The sequence below is a fragment of the Dama dama genome, chromosome 9, assembly GCF_033118175.1.
Source record: "Dama dama isolate Ldn47 chromosome 9, ASM3311817v1, whole genome shotgun sequence".
Lineage (NCBI taxonomy): Eukaryota > Metazoa > Chordata > Mammalia > Artiodactyla > Cervidae > Dama > Dama dama.
In genome coordinates this window covers 62,788,375-62,810,575 of record NC_083689.1, presented here as the reverse complement: position 1 = coordinate 62,810,575, position 22,201 = coordinate 62,788,375, and the positions used below count along the sequence as shown (strand labels likewise).

The 22,201-nt window shown below is 41.5% G+C and overlaps 1 protein-coding gene across 3 annotated transcripts in view; it reads right to left on the bottom strand.

Annotated features, from left to right (window-relative positions):
- ABLIM3 (actin binding LIM protein family member 3) overlaps window positions 1-22,201 on the bottom strand; it is a 128,329-nt gene that overhangs the window by 59,588 nt on the left and 46,540 nt on the right. For all 3 annotated transcript variants that reach the window (XM_061151687.1, XM_061151685.1, XM_061151686.1), the window contains exons 4-6: window positions 10,220-10,403; window positions 7,866-7,978; window positions 976-1,102 (exon numbers count right to left, since the gene is read on the bottom strand). In XM_061151687.1, the coding sequence (XP_061007670.1) occupies window positions 976-1,102; window positions 7,866-7,978; window positions 10,220-10,403 (424 nt within the window). The remainder of the gene's footprint in view (window positions 1-975; window positions 1,103-7,865; window positions 7,979-10,219; window positions 10,404-22,201) is intronic.

Sequence of the window (22,201 nt, the reverse complement as noted above, 5' to 3'; positions counted from 1 at the left end):
TGAGATCTGAATCACATGTACCCTGGAGTCATCATTTTTTATGCATACAGCCTGTCTCTCTTATTTCTTGATAGTAGAACCATGCATGCTACAACTTTAATGCTCACTATATCCTAGCATCGGGTCAGAGAGTGATACTAGAAAATGTCTGGATCATAGTGTAAAAGGTTCTGAGGGCTCATGGCCCTAATTTTTTTTTTTAGGTACTTGAGTATGTAAATATGGTCATAAGGACCTGGCACAAGGGGCTTTGTCTGGTGTTCAGTGTTGGGGCTAGGCCGTCTCTCCTGACAATTATGTGTCCATCATCTCTTATCTCATTTCATTCAACAACTGTATTATCGATGTTGGGTCAGGCATTGTGCTACAGGCCGCAGTCAATTAAACAAAGTCCCACCCTGGTGAGGACAGACGCTAAGTATAACCACTGCGGCAATAACTTCCTGAGACTCAGTTTCTACAGCTTTTCAAATAGGGGTTAACACCTCATGGGGGTAGTCATGGGGCTTGATGTGATAATTTGTACAGAGCAGTTAGTACAGTCCTTGTCCATACTAAAAGCTCAATAAATGATAGCTAATATTATTATCCTTATTAAACAGGTAACATGGTTAAGTATACAATTGCAAATGGTGTTGGCCTACCCGAAGGAAACCAATAGGGCCGATGAGGGCCGCTGGGAGGGCCAGTGCGGAGGGCCTGTAAGAGGTGGTATGAAGCCAGTTCTGAGGGGAGGGTATGGGACCTGAGACCAGAGGAAGGGTAGGAGCAAGCATGCTCAGAACAGAGAAGCATCTCAGAACAGGGGAAGCACCGAGTGAGGGCCCAAGGTGAGTGGGGTGCTGTTTGTGGCTGGAGTGTGGCAGCCAGACAGAAATGGGGGGAGATGCTGCTGGTGACTCAGGCCAAGGGCCATGTGGGGCCAGGCCTGGGGGCGCGCAGAGGTCAGGCGGGCGGGGCAGGGGAGAGACCTACTTGCTGATGTACTCCCCGGTGAGGATGACGCTGCAGGTCTGGCATTTGAAGCAGCTGACGTGCCACTGCTTGTCCAGTGCCAGGAGCGACTGGCCATGCTTGATCTCCTCCTTGCACCCGGCGCAGTCTGCAAAGACAAGAGGACCCGATGAGCAAAGCACCTTGGGCCCTGGGACCCTTGCTGTCGTCTCGCGCCGGAGTCCAGGCAACCCTTCCTGAACGCTGGCTTTTCCATAACTGCTCCCACCCAGGCACCAGCACCAGTCGAGACTACGTCAGGCGAGGGAAAGGCCAAAGGCACCTTGGGAGGTGTGAGGGAGAAAGAAAGGCCTCACAGGGTTCCTCCAGAAAGTTCCTTGCTGGTCATCCTGACCGTGGTTCACCCAGAGAGGACCCTGAACTGCTCCTAGCCTGTTCTCAAGTTGCTAACAAAGCTCATGCAACTCTCAGTGACCTGGGGAAGTGCAGCATCAGTGTCACCTGGGAAATTGAAAATGTATAGAAATGTGGGCCCAGATCAACTGAATTTTTATTTTTAACTATTTTATTTTTATTGAAGTACACTTGATTTACAATGTTGTATTCATTTTAGGTAATAGCAAAGTCATTCAGTTACACACACACACACACACACACACATACACACACACACACGTAATATATTCTTTGTCAGGTTCTTTTCTATTATAGGTTGTTACAGGGATTAAATATAGTTACCTGTGCTATACAGTAGGTCCTGTTGCTAATCTATTTTATATGTAGTTGAGTGTATCTTTTAACCCCCAAATCCTAATTTATCTTCTTCTTTCTCCTTTGTTAACCATAAGTTTTCTATGTCTGTGAGTCTGTTTCTATTTTGCAAATCATTTGTATTATTTTTTTAGGTTCCACATAAAGTGATATCATATGATATTTGTCTGTCTCTGACCTATTTCACTTACTGTGATAATCTCCAGGCCCATTCATGTTGCTGCAAATAGCATTATTTCATTCTTTTTTATGGATGAGTAATATTCCATTGTATATATATATATACCACATCTTCTTTATCCATTATCTGTTGATGGACATTTTGGTTGCTTGCATGTCTTGGCTATTGTGAAGAGTGCTGCAATGAACACTGGGGGGCATGTATCTTTTTAAATTAGAGTTTTCTCCAGGTAAATGCCCAGGGGTGGAATTCCTGGATCATACTAAAGATAGCTCTATCTTTAGTTTTTTTTTGAGGAACATCCATATTGATCTTCATAGTGGCTGTATCAATGTACAATCCCACCAACAGTGAAGGAGAGTTCCCTTTTCTCCACAGCCTCTCCAGCACTTGTCATTTGCAGACTTTTCATGACAGCCATTCTGACCGATGTGAGGTGACAACCTCATTATAGTTTTGATTTGCATTTCTCTAAAATGCAGAAAGTTTGAGCAACTTTTCATGTGCCTGTTGGCCATCTGTATGTTTTCTTTGGAGAAATTTCTATTTAGTTCTTTTACCCTTTTTGACTGGGTTGTTTATTTTTTTCATATTGAGCTGCATGAGCTGTTTTATACATTTTGGAAATCGAGCCCTTGTCACTGAATTTTATCAAGATCTCCAAGCCCAGCAGAGTTTGAGAATCCCTGCTCCAAGCTCAGTTTCTACTTTTTCTCACCTTTAGGTTCGTACGCTCAGTGGTTTGTGATTTGTGTGCTTTTGGTTAAACCTATTCTCTTGCCTAGCACCGTGCTCAGCACACAGTAAGAACTCAGAGCAGATGTACTGAATGAGCAGCCCTTCTAGCACTCAGGCAAAGGATAGAACTTAGCACGCACACCTCCTCCCTTATGTGACTACAAACCAAACATCTGCCTCCCCAAGCAGTGAGGGTTAAAGACTCTGATGAGATTGTTCCAGGGCAGAAAGGCACCCTTGCTCTCCGTTTCCATCACGCTGGACCATGCGCTGAGGCCAACAGAATGTAGGGGGGCCCAGAGGCTGCCTGTTGCTCAACAATGTCTAGGGAGGGGCAGGAAATGGAGGCAGGGTCCGAGGTACTTGGGAGATGCTGGGAATTCAGGCTTGGCCGACCAGATGTCCCACTCTGGAGGAGGAAAGGGTCAAGGGGCAATGTTTACCAGAGCACAGGCCTCCTTCTTGGCACCAAAGGCAAATGCACACTTGGGAGCAGTAGAGGAGGAGAGAGACAGCACAGCAAGTTGGGAGAGATTGGCTGAAGCTCTCATCCAGCTGGAAGCCAGTCCTGGAGAAGAGATGAGGTGTCTGTGTCTCTAGGAAGGGGGAGTGTCCAGCAAGCTGTGGAAAGTCTGGGCCCTGATGAAGTGTGTGTACCAGTCAGCTCCCACAGTCCACGCCTCTTGGCTACACAGCACCTTTCCAATGTCTCTTAGCACAAGCTGGGGGCAAGAAGGTTTCCCATTGCAAAATGCTTCAAGTCCCAGGTCTTCAAATGGGGGCTGGCAGAACAGATTTAGGATTTCTTTCTTTTCCTTTTTTTTTTTCTCCTGGAATAAGTCAACTTCTACTCCATCCCAATCAGTACAGTCTTCAGAACATCATTGTTTAGAGGTCAGTACCCCCTCTTCTTTTATAGACAGACGGCCTCTGAAGTGACTTGTCTGTGCTCTGTATAGGAAAACCCGAGGGCTCAGGCAATCTGGTCCAGCTTTCTAGGCCACAGGTGCTGAATTTGTGTCTCTGTGGGCCTTCTCGATAGGGTTAAATGATCCCACAGAGGCTCAGAGTTCATATCAAAGTCCCACCCAGCACAGTAACCCTCAGCATTCTCAACAGGTGGGCAGCTCACCCCCTCTTGCCTTTAGACAGGGAAGACTGTCATGATGGCCTTTTTTATATGAAGCTGAGGCCTGAATTCTTGTGACACCCCCTATTTTAAGCAACCAAGGATTATCTACCTCCTACCCTAAATGTATTTCTTCAAGTCTTTTATGACAACCACAGTTTCTCTCTTCTCCTTTATCTCCTGCACTTCACTTTTCCTTGCTTGACATGGTCTGAGCAAATTCACTTGTGGATTCCATGGAGATAGACAAGTTACTGGCTAACACCACCATTGTCCATCTTTTCAATAAAACTTACTCAAAGAGTTGCCTCCTTTTGTGGCCACAAAAGATTTGAATTCCATCTCTTTAAGTTGCAGTGACATATCTGAGATGAAATTGGCATCTTGAATTAAAATTTAGGAGATGGTACAGTATGGTGGTTAGAGGTTGAGCTGAGAGGTTAGAGTGAGTGGAGAGAGGCTGGCCAAGGGGAGAATCCCAGCTCCCCAGCTGACTATTTGTACAACTGTTAAGGTCCAGCTTCCTCATCTGAACATCTTCCTTACACCACTGGTGTGAAGATGAACTGAAGTCAAGCCTGGAAGGACTGTGCACAGTGCCTGGCATGTATGTACCCAATAAGTGGTTCTTATCATTATTATTCCACATTCTCATGGCTTTTAACTCATACTCTGTGCATTATCCAGTTTCTGATATGAGGTCAGAGGCAGCATGTCTTCTGTAGGGAAGGCCTGCTAATTCCTCCTGAGAATTCTGGCACACCTATCCCACATTTCTTTTTTTTTCATATTATATTGCTCATCCTCCACTCAACTGGCTTCAGATGAAGGATCTTTACCAGGATCTTTTCCCCCCTCTTCTTCCAACTTTCACTTATGACCAACATTGGAGCCTCAGGCACTGCATCCAGGAGCCCATGGACCTGGTGTAATAAGCAAGGTCAGGACACACCCTGTCCCAAGTGGATTCTGCCCAGGCAGCTGTCCACTCCATTCCTCATACATTCTTCTTTATTCCAAAATTACCACCTTCAGCTGGCAATAAGCATGATGCACCTGCTCCTCCTAAATCCCTCAATTTACTGGAATCTCTGAAGACCCCAGACAGTTATTTTTAGTTTTTTCCGACTGTGTCATTCATTACAGCAAAAATAGGTGGGTATGTGAGTCATAGCAAGCTCCCCACCTTGTTTTAGGCAACTAATCCAGAAAGACAGGACCCTTCCTATTAGCAAGTCATGTCTCTGGTATTGGGTATTAAGGGAATAGGCTCCAAAGCCAGACTTGCCTAGGCTCACACTCTGGTTCCATTACCATTATCTGAGTGACCTTGACACTCTTAGAGTATCTGTTTTCTTATCTAAAACCATTGCTCTTGTCTCTCTCATAGAATTGTTGTAATGATTAAATAAGATGTTATGTATAGAAAAATTAGTGCAGTGCTGACAGTAGCAATGGCAGTGGTTTTGGTGATGATGGTGATGGTACTGCTCCTGCTGATTCTTTGCAGTGAGGTCTGTGCAGTGCCCGGCACTAGGAACAGTCAATGTCAGCAAAGGTGATGGTAGTGTTGGTGGTAGTGGTGGTGGCGCTAATGGTATTCAATATGATGCTGGTGGTCGTGGAGATAGTAGTGATGATGGCAATGGTATTGGTGGAGGTGGTGATTTTGCTTCTGCTCCTGATTCTTCTCAGTGGGGTCTGGGCAGTGCCTGGCACTAAGAATAGTCAGTCAGTGTCAGCAGTGGTGATGGTATGTTGGTGATCATGATGGAGGTGATAATGGTGATTGTGTTGGTGGAGATGGTGGTGATGCAGCTTTTGCTCTTGATTCTTCTCAGTGTGGTCTGTGAAGAAACAGTTCTCCTGCCTCTGATAAATAACATGATTCCCATCTCTTGATAGTTCCAAAGTATTCTTAATCTCTTCCGAGTAGATACTGCTCCTGCTTTTCCACAGTGTCTTGGCATTTCAGGAATGTAACTTCACACTCCTCTGGCTCAAAAACACAGCAAGTTTTTCCTCCTTCATTTTCCTTTTCCAAGCTATGTTCTTCATCTTAGCACTCTTTTGAATCTTGTTTTAGTTCTCTCCATCCTTGGGGGACTCAGAAGCTCTTTCAACTTCCCCTTGAGTCAGGAGACTACTTTGTGTTTGCAGCATGGGCAGTGACCACTTTTGGGGAAAGAACATTTCTCTGAAACATAGGCCCCATAGATCCACACATTTATGTCTAGACTTCGTGAGTAGCAAGATGAGCCATGATCCTAGGCATTCCCCTGGAGACTGCCCACATGCTCACTGTTCTTCTGTACTGACTCTTCCTTCCCTTCTTCCACCTCCTGATCTGAAGAATTATGGTGGAGACATTTAGTGGCCTCTCCTAGTGGACATGCTCCCATGCAGGCCTCCAGCACTCAGCTTAGGAAATCTTCCACTTGCCTGAGATCCCCAAGGCACACAGTAACACACAACACAAGCTGAGTGAAATAGCAGCAGATTCAGGGATTTATTCTCAGTTCTCCTCTGGCATGTTTTCTAGATTAGACCGCCAAGCCAACAAAACTCCTCATTTTATATTTAGAGAGCAGTTTATACACTATGATATGTGTTAGTTTGATTGTCAAATACAGATACATTTGCTTTCCACCAAGTTGGGTAAACTGAGCCACAGGGAGGCTGCATGACAGGTGTGCATCACAGAAGGAAGATAGCCTCCTGACTCCAGCTGGCTTCTCTCTATGATCTCACACGTGGTCTCTCTGGTATCTGGGTACCTGAGCAGCATCAGCCATGGTCCTGTGGTCCTGCATCCCAGCATGCCAGACTTGCTGTCATTCTGGATGATGCTTTCAAGGAGTTATGAGGGTAACCTATGTGCACTCAGCCTCAGAACCTCGAGATGGAAACCTGTTCAGAGCAGCAAATTTTTCTTGGTCCCCATCAAAGACACTGAAGGAAGGTCTGGGAACAGGTCTGAATTAACTGAAAGGAGGGAAGGATGATGGAGGGAGCCCCCCCCACCCCACAGGCTCCCTTGCTATTGGAGCCTCTGAGAGCTGAGTCCTGCTGACTTGGGGGAGGTGGTTCTGTGCTCGCCCTTCCCCTCAAGTGGACACAGCCCCAGCATGCTGACTCTTCTGGTGCCGTGGCCGACAGCCCCCACATGGTGCAGTGATGCAGCACAGGAAGCTAATGGGCTTTCATTGATTCTGCCGACAAGGCCAGTGAGAGTATCATGTAACATGAAAGAATGCTGGAGCCTAACCTGGCTTACGAGACCCTGGGTGTGTGTGTGGGCACATGCAGTGAGGGGTCCGAGAAGGGCGTTTTGCAACAGTGATTTAGATACCTTACAGCTAGACAAGTTGGAATGAAACGGACATTCCACAAATCAGAATGACTGTTCTAAGGTACACCTCTGATCCTCAGCTCCCCTCCATGCCCCAATCTGTGTTTTAGTGATAGAACATGACCTTTGTGAGTAGTTCTCAGTTTTAGGAGCAGTGAATGAATCATTCAGGAAGCTTATTATGATCATATATTTCTAGGTCCCATTTCTACGAGTCCAAAGTGGGCCTAGCAATCTGTATTTTTGCGTTTTGCAGTGAAGCTAATGCTGCAGTCCACAGGACACACCCTAGAGACACGGAGAGCAGCCCTTGTGGCCTTCTCCCATGCTCCCTCTTTTGCTAAGATATGTCTGCATATAGTTTTTTAGTGGAATTTGTACAATTTGAGAGCCACTGGTGGAAAGCACCTGATCAGCTCTGTTGGAGTGCTCCGGGCAGCATGGACCAAAGGGGAGATAAGGAGGCCCACTCATCCCAGGAGAAACACCCAAGCGGCCAAAACATGGCCCAGGCCATCCCTCTTTACTGTTGGGCAGCCTGTTTTCCCTACATTTGTATGTAGGGAAACTCATGAGTCTGGGCTGTCTGCCAACTGGGTCATACTTCAGGAGTCCTCCAGGGTGGGAACCGCCCCCACTTCCCTCCAGGTTGCGGAAGGGAAGTGGTTAGTGAAACTGGGACAGGGGAGCCCTGGGAGATGTGCTCGCAGATGGGGAGGCTCCCGGCGGGGAGGACTCACGGCTTGGTCCGCGGATCTTGATGGGCTTACTGCTGGTCATGGACTGGGAGCACGTCTGACACAAGCATTCCTTCCCGCTGAAGGTCACCTTGTCTCCAATGGGGAAAGGCTTCCTGTGAGGAGGAAGAAGAAATTCAACACCTCCTCTCCAGAGGGCTCTGTGTCTATAGGTGACTTGACGACATGTGCTTGAAGATCTCTGGTAGCACACACAGCACATATAGAGTACCAGCTACATTCACGGGCTGTTCCCGGGGCAGAGCTAAACCACTCAATCAAGATCAGGACCGGAAGGAGACCCAGTTGGGCCATTTACATGATTTTTAAACACTGGGGAAATCACAACACTTATTTGAGCTTACATTTCTCTTCTATACAAAGGTGGTGGTGGTGGCTTGGTTGCAAAGTCGTGTCCAACTCTTGTGACCCCATGAACTGTAGCCTGGCAGGCTCCTCTGTCCATGGAATTTTCCAGGCAAGAATACTAGAGTGGGCTGCCATTTCCTTCTATACAATAAAGAGGCTAAAAACTCGTCCCAGGGGTGCTTCCTCCTGGAAGGATGTCTTCCCAACTTGACCTATCCCTGTATGTCAGGAAGGACTCAATTCAGTTTGCCAAAACATCCTCCTTTTACTCCCCAGGAACCTTAGATGTCCACAGAGAGCCTCTTCCTCTGCTCACCTGCCTTTGAACAGTTGGGAGTTCCACAGCTCAGGGATCTCAAGTTTGTCATGTCCTGCCTCCCTAACTAAATATAAACTGCTCAGACCCCTCAGTACAGCCAATCCCATCACGCAGCAGCTCTTGCTCATGTAGTCTAGAATGCCTGTTAACATGGGTTCTGAGCACATGGCCCTAAGCCTGCAGTGGTTCTACTGCCCTTACATTAGCGACATGAACAATGGAGGGAGTGCTGGGGAGAGGTAGCTGAGCTCTCGTCACAGCCCAGGCACTCACTACCAGTAAAAGGACATGGATCATGACCTTGAGAAGACACCTCATCTCCATGGGGCTTCACAAAACCTCCACTTTATACTATATGGGCCCTACTGTGCAAACTTTCAACGGTTCTGGCATTCTAGGACCTAAGGACCAGGTTTTAAGGGCTGGATAAAAGAATGAATGCCATTGGGTGATATTTTCTTAGGGACTGTGGCATTAGTCTCAATCAAAAACCCCAAGTGGTTAATTACTCTAACTGGTAACAAAGAGGTGGTTATTTTATGAGAAAAATAATTAATCTATAGATTACTTTCCCTATTAAAAAGTGCATACATATACTCCAATAGTGCTTTACTTATGACTTTGAGCAGTCCATTAAATGTTAAAATATTGGTGGACAGGGTTGAGGTTTTCTTTATTTTTTGTCTCCTTAATATGGTATTTGGTATACAGTGGGTCCTTAAGGTACATCTGCTAAGTTAACAAGTGATGGGGATGCTTGGGGTGGGGAGGAGGCAGCTGGTGAGCTTTCCATCACCTATCAAAGGTCTTGAGAATGGAGAGAGTAACATGGAAACATATACACTACCATATGTAAAATAGATAGCCAATGGGAATTTGCTATCTGACTCAGGGAACTCAAACCAGGGCTTTGTAACAACATAGAGGGGTGGGATGGGGTGGGAGTGGGAAGGAGGTTCAAGAGTGGGGGACATAGGTATACCTATGACTGACTCATGTTGACATATGGCAGAAACCAACACAATATCGTAAAGTGATTATCCTTCAATTAAAAATAAATAAATTGTAAAGTCTTGAGAAGGTGGATGATGAACATTATGATAAAGAAAAGAATAATAAAATCAGACACAATTTGGTACCAGTCACTGAGCGAAGGTCTCTGTAGGTACTGTCTCATTTATCTTCCTGAAAACGTTATGAAGTTGGACTGGTTTTGATGACCATTTTACCAATGAACCTGAGGCTTACAGAGGTGGGGTCACCTTCCAGGGTCGTGGAGGAAGGCTATAAATAGACATCCCAGGACCACATGTGGCTGAGGATGTGAGAGCCTGAACCAGACCCATGGATTCCACACTGAGTCTTGAGAGGCCATGGCACTCAGTGGTTCCTTTGGGGCCTTTTGATGGGAAGTAGGAGATTTGAGTGTAGGGGCTCAGATCTTTACTCTGCCTTCATCTTGGAACAAACTAGTGTTTTGTATTAGACGACATCTAACAGACAGGATTCAGCTGCTAAATGTTCAAAACCATTTGCTTGTCAAGTCCTTCCACCCCTGAGATTCTAGGAATGAAAGTGTTCACCCCAAGATCTGCCTGGGAAAGGCCATTTCTCCCCTTCCCCAGGCACCTAGGCAGAGGGTCCCAGCCCTTGCTGGCCACCCACTCACTTGCACAAGCTGCACACGAAGCACTTGGGATGGTAGGTGCGGCCCAGTGCGGAGATGACCTCGCCTGTGATGAAGTCCCGGCAGCTGTCGCAGCGGGTGCCGTAGAGTTGCTGGTAGTCCTGGGTGCAGATGTACTCCTGGTTCTTGAAGAAGAAGCCCGACTGGGCTAGGCCACAGCCACACACTTGAGGAAACAAGGAGGGAGATAAAGGCACGTGAGTCCAAGGAAGGGTCTGCAAGCAGGAGGTTCTTGCTGGGGATGAGGCTGGAGGCTGACTCAGTTACAAGCGACCAGAGAATGGTGACACATGGGAACTCATGGGTCTCTGGGGCCAGTGCTTCCTAAAGGATTGTCTGAAGGTCACTTGCATCAGAATCACCTGGCAGACTTCTGGAGACTCCCTGGGGTTGCAGAGCCTAGGCATCTGCATTTTTAGCACAACTCCCTGGCTGACCCTGATGCGCACTGACACCAGCCATGGTGTACAATCCTCTTAAGATACACGCCATGCAGCTCACAATGCAACACAGCTGGTGATACCATGATTTAATAAAAGAATCATTCGGTTAAAAATTTCCTGGGCATTTCCTATGTGCACGAGTCTGTGCTAGATGAAGACAACTTAAGATGTCAATGGGATATATGATTTAAAGATTATAATCTGTCCTCATCATACTTTATAAAGTCTTTTGGGATATGCTGGTGGACAAGATGAAGTAATATAGGACGGATAATAGAAGAGCATGTGGATATAATTATAGGTGTCTGAACAACTGAATCATGGGGGACCCCCTCCCCCAAAGGGCTTAGAAATGTGGGAAATGAGATTTCCCTCTGAGAGTTATGAAATCAACACATAATGGGAAGAGCAGAAAGAGGCTAAGTTTCTTTCAAGATATCGAATGACTCTCAGGGCCACCAGAACTGCTGCGTATATTGATCCAGCTAAAGCAAGGATGGGTCAGCCAGGAAGGGACCAGTCAGCAACAAAGGAAAGCATCTGGAGAGCTCTTTCAAATCCCCCTTGTTCAGAGTTTGCATTCACCAAGTGACTGTCTGACAGTTTGACTTTCTACATAGGTTGCCTTTGGGAAGAAGCAGCTGGTCAGGGCAATGTGAACTGATACAACAGACAGTCACAGCTCTTGTTTATGGTAACAAACAGGCACTTAGCTTTAATACACTGGTTTCCCAAAAATGTTGTTAGCCTGACTCAGCTTTATCAAGTGTGATCTGTGGTGGGGAAACCAACAATATGGTTTCCAAGCCTCTAAGTGCAAGGACCTGGCCTGGACTGGGTGACAACATCCCAGTAAGTACCCTCTCATCTTTAATACGCCAAGTTGTTTCCCAAAAGCAGCTTGGTTAAAGGTAGGAGGGACTTCCAGTTGAATGTCAGAAGTATTTCACAAGTGTTTATTTACTCTGCAGGCCAGAGGTAGGATTAAAGGGCCAAGGTGAGGGAGTAGGGCAACTTCAAAGTGAATCATGTGGGACTTCACATGTCACAGCACCAGGGGAAACATCTAGGTCAGTGACAGACTCTCCTCTGGGAGTCTGAGCACCTGGTCTCTGGTCTTGTCACTGCCACTAACTCTCTGGGTGACAATGACCTTGGCCCTCTGTAATCTGGGGCCTCTGTTCACTGCTATGCAAAAAGCAGAAACTGGGCAAGAAATGACCTGAGATTTTCTTCTGATATTGACATCCTGTGAGTCTAGAAGGAGAGCTTTCTTCATGGCTGACTATGTGCCTAAACATTTAAAACTCTGTATGAGGTAGAGCTGGAGGCCCATAGAGACCAGCCCTGTAGGGCTGACGGGTGGAGGAGGTGGTGGTGGAAGTAGCAAGTGGGGAAGGGTCCATCTTTCATCAGGCTTCATTTTCCATCAGGCTTCATGAAAACTCATCACATCAAACAATGCCTGGTCTGGAAGGGAGGCAAGGCCAGAGGACAGGCTGTTCTGGAGTGTGCAGGTGGCAGATCGATTGACTCCATGGCTGTGGAATTAGTTAGGTCATGGCCTACGACCTTACTGGAAAGAGCTCCTGTTTTTTCCCTTCTTTTCTCTCCTGTGTGTCTCCTGCCAACTCTACTCCCAGAGCCACCTCTCCCAGTGGAGAAAACCAGGAGGCCATACAAAAACTTGGAACAATCAGTTCCTTCATTTCCCCCAAGGAGCTGAAGGAGGAAGTTTTTGGTAGAAAGGATGTAAGAGTTGATAAGAATCCCAGGGTTCCTGGAAATACAGTGGGGAACACGAGGTGGAAGGTAGGTTGGACCAGCATGACAGATGTGTTTGAGCCTGAGCAGAGGTCTTCATTCAAATAACAGGAAGGGCCACGGGAAAGGTCTGCAGTACGGAAGTGACATGGGATTAATATATCCAGGGCAGTCATTATTTTGTGAATCAAAAAGTAAAGTCTTATAATTAAAAGAAAGATCATATGGTCTGACAATGGGACAGAATATGAGAACTCAGAACTGCTTCAAGAAAATAAAGAATGAAAGCTCACTATAAATATAATGCCTAGAAGAGGCTTTACACCGAGCCTTACTGTGTTTCAGTGGAAAATGTACTATTTTGAGGGTCACTGGACCTTCCTCCATATTTCTATTCTAGCACTCAGGTGCTTTGTGACTTTGAAAAAGTGACTTCACCTCTCTGGAGTTCAGCTGCCTCATTTGTAAAATGAGGGAGTCATGTGGTAACTGAGGACACATCCGGGTCTAAGAGTCTAGGATTCTGTCATATAATTCTGTTGATTTTCAAGTTTTCAAATGAGACAGTTTTATGGACTTTCAACATGTTAGAAGGTCCCCTGAGGGGGATTTCATTCATTATTTTAAACCTTTAAATTGTGACATATACATACAGAAAATGTAATAAATATACTACACTGTATACTGTACATTGTAAAGAAGAAACATAAAATACACCCCCAGGTATCCATTACTGAATTTATGAAACAGTGTTACCAGCACCTTGGAATTCCATTCATCTCCCTAAGAACTCCTTTCCCAAATCATGAGTTTATCAATCTCTTTGCTTTTCTCTACAGTTTTACTACCTTTGAGGTATCCACAAACAATATATTGTTTAGTTTTGCCTGTTTTTGAATTTTATACAGATGGAATCATACTGCATTAACTCTTCTGTGTAATTTGCTGCTTCATTCTTTCAGTGTTATGTTTTTGAAATTCTTTCATGTCGATGCACCTAATTGTGGTTCCTTTGTTTTGCTGTGCTGTATTCAACTGCGTGACTACATCACAACTGATCTATTCCACCTGTCCTAGATACAACTCCTTTCCAAATATCAATACATGATTTACAGATTCTATCTTTCATTCTATATGTTTACTTTTTACATTCCTGATGATCTATTTTGAAGCAAAGGAGTTTTAAATTTTGATGATGTTTAATTTATTTATTTTTCCCCAGTTGCTTATGCTTTCTTTGTTATCATGTCCAAGAAGGCTTTGCCTAACTTAACGTCATGAATATTTGCTCCTATATTTTGTTTTAACAATTTTGTAGTTTTAGCTCTTATCTTTAGATTTTTAACTCACTTTGAGTTAATTTTTGTGTATGGTGTGAAGAAGACTGCAATTTCATTTTTTGTGTGTTCAGTTTTCCTAGCATCATTTATTGAAGACTATTCTTTCCCTATTGAATTATTTTGGTTGTCTTGATAATATTCAACTGACCATAAATATAAGACTGTATTTTAAAATTTTAATTAATTAATTAATTTTTGGCTGTGCTAGGCCTTCACTGCTGCTTTGTCTACTTGCAATGAGCAGGGTCTACTCTCTAGGTGCAGTGTGTAGGTCTCCCACTGCAGGGGCTTCTCTTGCGGAGCACAGGCTCCAAGGCATGAGGGCTTCAGTAGTCGCAGCACATGGGCTCTGGAGCATAGGCTATTATAGAGCACTATTGAACAACTGGGATGTGGCATGTGGGATCTTCCCGGATCAGGGATCAAACCCATTTCTCCTGCACTGGCAGACAGATTCTTTACCACTTGAGCCACCAAGGAAGCCCAAGGCTTTATTTTTGCCTCTCATTTCTACTCTATTGATCTCTATGTCTGTCGTTGTACCACACTGTCGTGTTTATTGTAGCTTTGCTGTAAGCTTTTAAAGTGGAAGTTTCAAGTCTTCCAACTTTGTTCTTCTTTTTTAAGATTATTTTGGTTATTCTATGTCTCTAATTTTATATACATTTTAGAATCAGTTTGACAATTTCTGCAAAGCAGCCAGTGGGGATTTTCATAGGGATTACATGTGCTATGAACAGAATAGTGTCCTTCCCCAGATTCATATGTTGAAGTCCCAAGTCATAACGTGATAGTATTGAGATAGGTGGACTTTAGGAGAAAATTAGGTTTAGATGAGGCCATAGGATGGGACCTTCATTATGGGATTAGTGCCCTCATTAGAAGAGACACCAGCAAACTTGCTCATTCTCTTTCTCGTTCTCATCTTTCCTCCTTCCCTCCCTCCCTCCCACCTCTTTCCCTCCCTCTCAGAAAATGTGAGGACACAGTGAGAAGGTACCTGTCGGCAAGACAGGAAGGGAGCTTTCCATAACCTGACTATGCTGACACCATGATCTTGGACTTGCAACCTCCAGAATTGTGAGAAAATACATTACTGCTGTTTATGTCACCCAATCTTTATTTTGTTATGGCAGCCTGAACTGGCTAAGATAGCACCAAGTTTGTAGACTGACCTGAGAATATCGCCATCAAAAAAAGATTTCTGATCCATGAACATGGTATATTTTTTCACTTATTCTTTAATATTTTATAGCTTGCAAAGTATAAATTTTATGCCTTCATTAAATTTATTCTTATGCATTTTATTTGATGCTATTGTAAAGGGAATTGTTTTCTCAATTTTATTTTCAGATTGTTCATTCTAAGTATATAGAAATACAACTAATTCTGGTAAACTGATCTTGTACCTTGAAATCTGATCAACTTGTTATTTTCATAGTTTTTTAGTGCATTCCTTGGGATTCATTATACACAAGATCATGCCATGGGCAAATAGAGATATTCTTACTACTTTTTCAATCTGGGTGTCTTTTATTTCATTTTCTTGCCTGACCTACCATGAACTTGCAGTACAACATTAAACAGAAGCGTTAAGAGCAGACTTTTTTGCTTATTAATATTTTTGATCTCAAAGGGAAGCAGTCAGTCAGTCTTTCACCATTAAGTATGACGTTAGCTGTCAGTTTGCCTTTGTTCTTGAAAGATAGTTTTGCTGAATACATAAATTTTTAGGTACTTCTTTCAGTACATAAAGATATTATTTCACTGTTTTCAGATTTCCTTGTTGCTACTAAAACTTTAGCTGTCAGCTTATTTACCATTCATATGCAGATGTCCTGGCTCTTCTCTCTGGCTACTTTTAAGATGGGTTTTTTTTTTGGGGGGAGGGGTTGTTTTTGGTGATCTGCAGTTTCACTATGATGTGTGTAGGTAGATTTCTTTTATATTTTCCTACTGGGATTTATTAAGTTTCCTAGATTCAAGGATTTGTGTCTTTCAACAGTTCTACATAATTCAAAGATGCTATCTCTTCAAATATTGTCCTCCTACTCATGTTCTCTATTATCTCTCTGTAGAACTCTGATTAGATATATGTCAAACTCTCTCACTATATTCTCCATGTATAAACTTCTCTTTTATTTTTACCACTTTCTTGTATTTCTGGGCTATACATATATACTGCTCTCTTTACTGAATCTTAAAGTTTACTGTCTTTTCAACAACATCTGATCTGCTATTTAATCCATACACTGAGTTTTAAATTTTAAATACTATACATTTTTATGTCTAAAATGTATATTGTTTCTTTTTCAAATCTGCTGTTGTTATAATGTATTGTCTCTTGTTCATTGTTTTTGCTGGCTTCTCTTACTTGTTTAAATGTACTGAAAGTAGTTATCATACAATGTCAGAAAACTACAATCTATAAAGTCTCCAAGGTTCCCATTCTATTCTCCATCATTCTTCTGGCTTTCCCTCATTATGATTTGTGTATTTTTTACTGGAGTTATTCATTATGATAATAATGTTATCTGTAGAAACTCTTTGAGGTCTAGAATAAACCTGACCTTTGCCAAGTATGGGATAACTTTTAAATTCTGTTTCACTTTTAAAAATGCCAAATGTATAGCATGAAAATAGAATGTGAATCCATATAAAGAGTGGGTATGGCTAGACATTTTGATACAAGTTTCACTGTCTTATACCAGTGCCTAAGTTGGTACAGGAAAATTTCAGTGCTGTTTCCTTTTCTGGTTTACTTCTGATCCATCTATACACTGGGAGTAATCTTTGGTAGGAGGAAATTTAGCTTTACTCAGAGGTCTCCTGTTAGAATCCTATGTTGGTCAGGCTCTAGGCTTTGACTTCTATTCTCATGATCCATGTAGCCATCAAGGTAAAAGTTCAAGGTCGTCAAGATTTAGCATAAAACATGAGGGTTAAATCTGGCATTGGCAGTCACGCCAGGATTTCTGCTTTTATTTTTTTTTCACCTCTGCAGATTCCTTCCTTTCATGTCAGCAAGTTGTGTACTTTAAAAGGGTTCTAAAAGAAATTCATAGAAATTTTAGATTTTTCAAATGAGAAGGTTATTTAGGGTAACTAATCCTTATACCATTTACTGCTGGAAACAAAAATACTCTCCAAGTAAAGCTGACATTGAAAATATTCAGAAAAATGATAATTTTTTTTTTGGTCTTAAAATCTCCCTTAAAAGATTTTCTATGATCTCCCTATGGTAGACTGTCAAACTGGTCAAATTCTTCATTTCTCTGTATTCACATCATTGAAATCTCATGTTGCCACTCCTTCCACAAAAGTCAAAGTTTATTTCTCCATGATCTTGAATCTGGGTTGGCCATTTGACTTGTTTTGGTCAATGGGACATTAACAAGTATAACACAGGGTGAGGCACAAAATGGTCTTGCTTACTAAAGCCTGCTCTTTTGTCACGTTTGGAACTCAAAGACTACGTTGCAAATGAATCCAAGTCAGTCTGCTGGAGGATGAGAAGCCATATGTAGGTACTCAGGTCAATAACCTGCCAACCACTGCCAGCTGACCCATCATATCATTATAATGAGGTGAGGAGAGATAAGCAGAGCCAAGTCAGATTGGAATAACTGCCCAGCCAACCCAGAGAATCATGAGCTAAATAAAAAATTGTTTTAAACTATTACATTTTGGCTTAAAGCAAAAGAACAAACACAATCTCTTTAAGAATATAACTGTAGATTCATAGCTCAAACCTCCTTATAACAATTTTATTGTCATTACTCTTTGTCCTGTCTCAGTTTCTGGGGATGTAAAAATGGTCACACACCAAGATACTCTCTCAGGTCAACTAGTACTAAAGGGGTTTGCCAATTCTCAATATAAAATACAAATCACACAGAACTTTGCCAAGATGGAGTAGAAGGACAAGAGCTCACCTTCTCATGAAAATACCAAGATCACAACTAACTGTTGAACAACTACTGACAAAAAAACATTGGAACCTACCAAAAAAGATATCCTACATTCAAAGAAAAGAAGCAGTCACATCAAGATGGTAGGAGAGGAACAATCATGATCAAACCAAACCCCACAGCTCCTGGGTGGGTGAATCACAAAATGAAAAACAATTATATCACAGAGTTTCTCTCACTGAAGTGAAAGTTCTGAGCCCCACATCAGGATCCCTAGCCTAGGGGTCTGGCATCAGGAGGAGGAGCTCCCAGAGCATATTTTCTTTTCTTTGTTTTTTTTTTTTTTTTTTTTCTGAATCATCAGTTTAATTTCATGAACTGATCACATGTGACACATTGCCAGGCATCATTACAATTTTTAGCAAATTACATTGAACCACACTTTTTTTCTAGATGATTATTTAAAAAACTTTTATTTTATATGTAGATAGAGTTAACATCTATTCTTCTGAAACTCTTCAATATACCACACTAACAAACTGGAGAATAAAAACCTTATGATTACCTCAGTAGCTGCAGAAAAATCTTTTGATAAAATTCAACTCCCATTTATGACAAAAACTCTCCAGAAAGTGGGCATAGGGGGTAACCTCCCTCAACACAATAAAGGCCATACATGACAAACATACAGTTAACATATTCAGCAATGAAAAGCTGAAAGCATTTTCTCTAAGACCAGGAATAAGACAAGGATGTCAACTCTAGTCACTTTGATTCAATACAGTTTTGAAAGTCCTAGCCATGGCAATCAGAGAAGAAAAAGAAATAAAAAGAATCCAGATTGGAAAATAAGAAATAAAACTGTCACTGTTTGCAGATGACATGATACTATACATAGAAAATCCTAAAGATGCTACCAGTTGGTCAAGTTTTAGGATACAAAATTAATATGCAGAAATATGCATTCCTATACATCAACAATGAAAGATCAGAAAGAGAAATTAAAGAAATAATTCCATTTACCATCACATCAAAAAGAATAAAATACCAAGAAATAAACCTACTTCAGGGGACAAAAGAACTGCATTCTGAAAGCTGTAAGATGCTGAGGAAAAAAATCAAAGACGATACAAACAGATGGAAAGATATACCATATTCTTGGATTGGAAGAATCAATATTGTTAAAATGACTATACTACCCAAGGCAATCTACAGATTTAAGGCAATCCCTACTGAATTACCAATGACATTGTTCACAGAACTAGAAGAGAAAAATCTTAAAACTTGTATGGAGACACAAAAGACTCCTAATAGCAAAAGCAATCTTGAGAGAGAAAAATGGAACTGGAAGAATCAGGCTCTGTGACTTCAGACTACACTACAGAGTTACAGTCATCAAAACAGTATGGTACTGGCACAAAAATAGAAATACAGACAAATGGAACAGGATAGAAAACCAGAAATAAACCCATGCAGCTATGGTCAATTAACTTGTGACAAATTGACTACAAAATATTGGAAAGACAATGTCTGTAAGAAATGGTACTGTGAAAATGAGAGAGCTACATTTAAAAAGTGAAATTAGATCATTCTTTAACACAATACACAAAAATAAACTCAAAATGGATTAAAGACTTAAATGTGAGACTGGACACTATAAAATTTTTAGAGGAAAATATAGGCAGAACATTCTGACATAAATTGCAGCAATATTCTTTTCAATCCATCTCCCAGAATAATGGAAATAAAAACCAAAATAAACAAATGGAACCTACTTAAACTCAAAAGTTTTTGAAGAGCAAAGGAAGACCACAAACAAAGCAAAAAGACAACTCACAGATTGGGAGAAAATGTTTGCAAATGATGTGACTGACAAAGCATTAGCCTCTAAAATTTACAAACAGCTCATGATGCATAATAGCATCAAAACAAATAACTCAATCAAAAAATGGGCAGAAGACCTAAATAGACATTTCTCCAAAGAAGACATACAGATGGTCAAGAGGCACATGAAAAGATGTTCAACATGTCTAATTAGAGAAATGTAAATCAAAACTACAATAAGATATCACCTCACACCAGTCAGAATGGCCATCATCAAAAAAAAAAAAAAAAAAAAAAAAATCCACAAACAATAAATGCTCGAGAGTATGTGGAGAGAAAGGAACCCTGCTACACTGTTGGTGGGAATGTAAATTGGGACAGTCATCATGAAGAACAGTATGGAATTTTTTAGTTTTGTTTTTTCCTTAAAACACTAAAAATAGAGCTACCATATGACCCTGAAATCCCACTCCTGGGCATATATCCAGAGAAAAACATGATCCAAAAGGATACATGCACCTCACTGTTCATTGCAGTGCTGTTTACAACAGCCAAGACATGGAAGCAACTTAAACGTCCATCAACAGAGGCATGGATTAAGAAGATCTGGTATATATATATAATGGAATATCATTTAACCATTAATAAGAATGAAATAATGCCATTTTTGGCAACATGGATGGACCTAGAGATCATCATACTAAGTGAAGTGAGTCAGATAGAGAAGGAGAAATATCATATGACATCTCTTATATGTGGAATCTAAAAAGAAATGATACAAATGAACTTACTTACAAAATAGGAAGAGAACCACAGCCTTGGAAAACAAACTTATAGCTGCCAGCAGGAGGGATGGGGGAAGGGATGGTTGGAGAGTTTTGGATGGACATATGTACACTGCTATGTTTAAAATGGATAGCTGACAAGGACCTACTGTGTAATACATTGAACTCTGCTCAATGTTGTGTAGTGACCTAGATGGGAGGTGAGTTTGGGGAAGAATGGCTACATGTGTATGTATGACTGGGTCCTTTCGCCATTCATTTGAAATTGTCACAACATTATTTGTTAATGGACTATACCCCAATACAAAATAAAAAAATTTTTTTTTAAAAAAAAGCAAGAAAAAAAATATTGTCAAAATGACTATACTACCCAAGGTAATCTACAGATTCAATGCAATCCCTATTAAATCACCAATGGCAATTTTCACAGAACTAGAACAAAAACATTTAAAATTTGTATGGAAAACACAAAAGACACCAGATAGCCAAAGCAATCTTGAGAAAGAAAAATGGAGTTGGAGGAATCAGGCTCAGACTTCAGACTATACTATAAAGCTATAGTCATTAAAACAATATGGTGCTGGCACAAAAACAGAAATAAAGATCAGTAGACTAGGATAGAAGTCCAGAGATAAACCCATGTACCTATGGTCACCTAATCTAAGAAAAAGGAGGCAACAATTTACAATGGATAAAAGAGAGTCTCTTCAATAAATGTTGCTTGGAAAACTGGACAGCTACATGTAAAAGAATGAAATTAGAATAGTCCCTAATACCATACACAAAAATAAACTCAAAATGGATTAAAGACCTAAATGTAATGTTGGATACTATAAAACTCTTAGAGGAAAACATAGGCAGAACACTTTCTGTCATAAATCGCAGTAATATCTTTTTCAATCCACCTCCTAATGAAAATAAGAACAAAAATAAACAAATGGGACCTAATTAAACATAAAAGCTTTTGAGCAGTAAAGGAAACCATAAGCAAAATGAAAAGACAATCCTCAGAATGGGAGAAAATATTTGCAAATGAAGCAACGAACAAGTGATTAATCTCAAAAATACACATACAGCTCATGTAGCCCAATATAAAAAAAAACAATCAAATCAAAAAAATGGGTGGAAGAGCTAAACAGACATTTCTCCAACAGCACTAATTATTATAGAAATGAAATCTAAACTACAATGAGGTATCACCTCATACTGGTTAGAATTGCCATTATCAAAAAAATCTATAAACAATAAATACTAGGAGAGGGTGTGGAGAAAAGGGAACCCACTACTCTGTTGGTTGGAATGTAAATTAGTGTAGCCACTGTGGAAAACAGTATGGAGGTTTCTTTAAAAAATTAAAAATAGAACTACCCTATGATCCAGCAATCCCAATCGTGGGCATATATCGAGAAGAAACTATAATTCAAAAAGATACACGTGCCCCAGTGTTCATTGCAGCACTATTTACAAAAGCCAGGATGTGGAAGCAACCTAAATATCCATTAATAGAGGAAACAAACAAGAAGATGTGGTAATATATACAATAAACTATTACTCAGCCATTAAAAAGAATCAAATAATGCCATTTGCAGCAACATGGATGGACCTGAAGATTATCATACTAAGTGAAATAAGTCAGGCAGAGAAAGACAAATATCATATAGTATCACTTCCACACAGGATCTAAAAAAATAATACAAATGCACTTTTTTATAAACCTGAAACAGACTCACAACCTTAGAAAACAAACTTAGGGTTACCAAAGGGGAAAGGTGTTGGGGGGATATAAATTTGGAATTGACATATACACACAACTATATTTAAAATAGATAACCAACAAGGACATACTGTATATCATGGGGAACTGTACACTATATTCTATTATAATCTAAATGGGAAA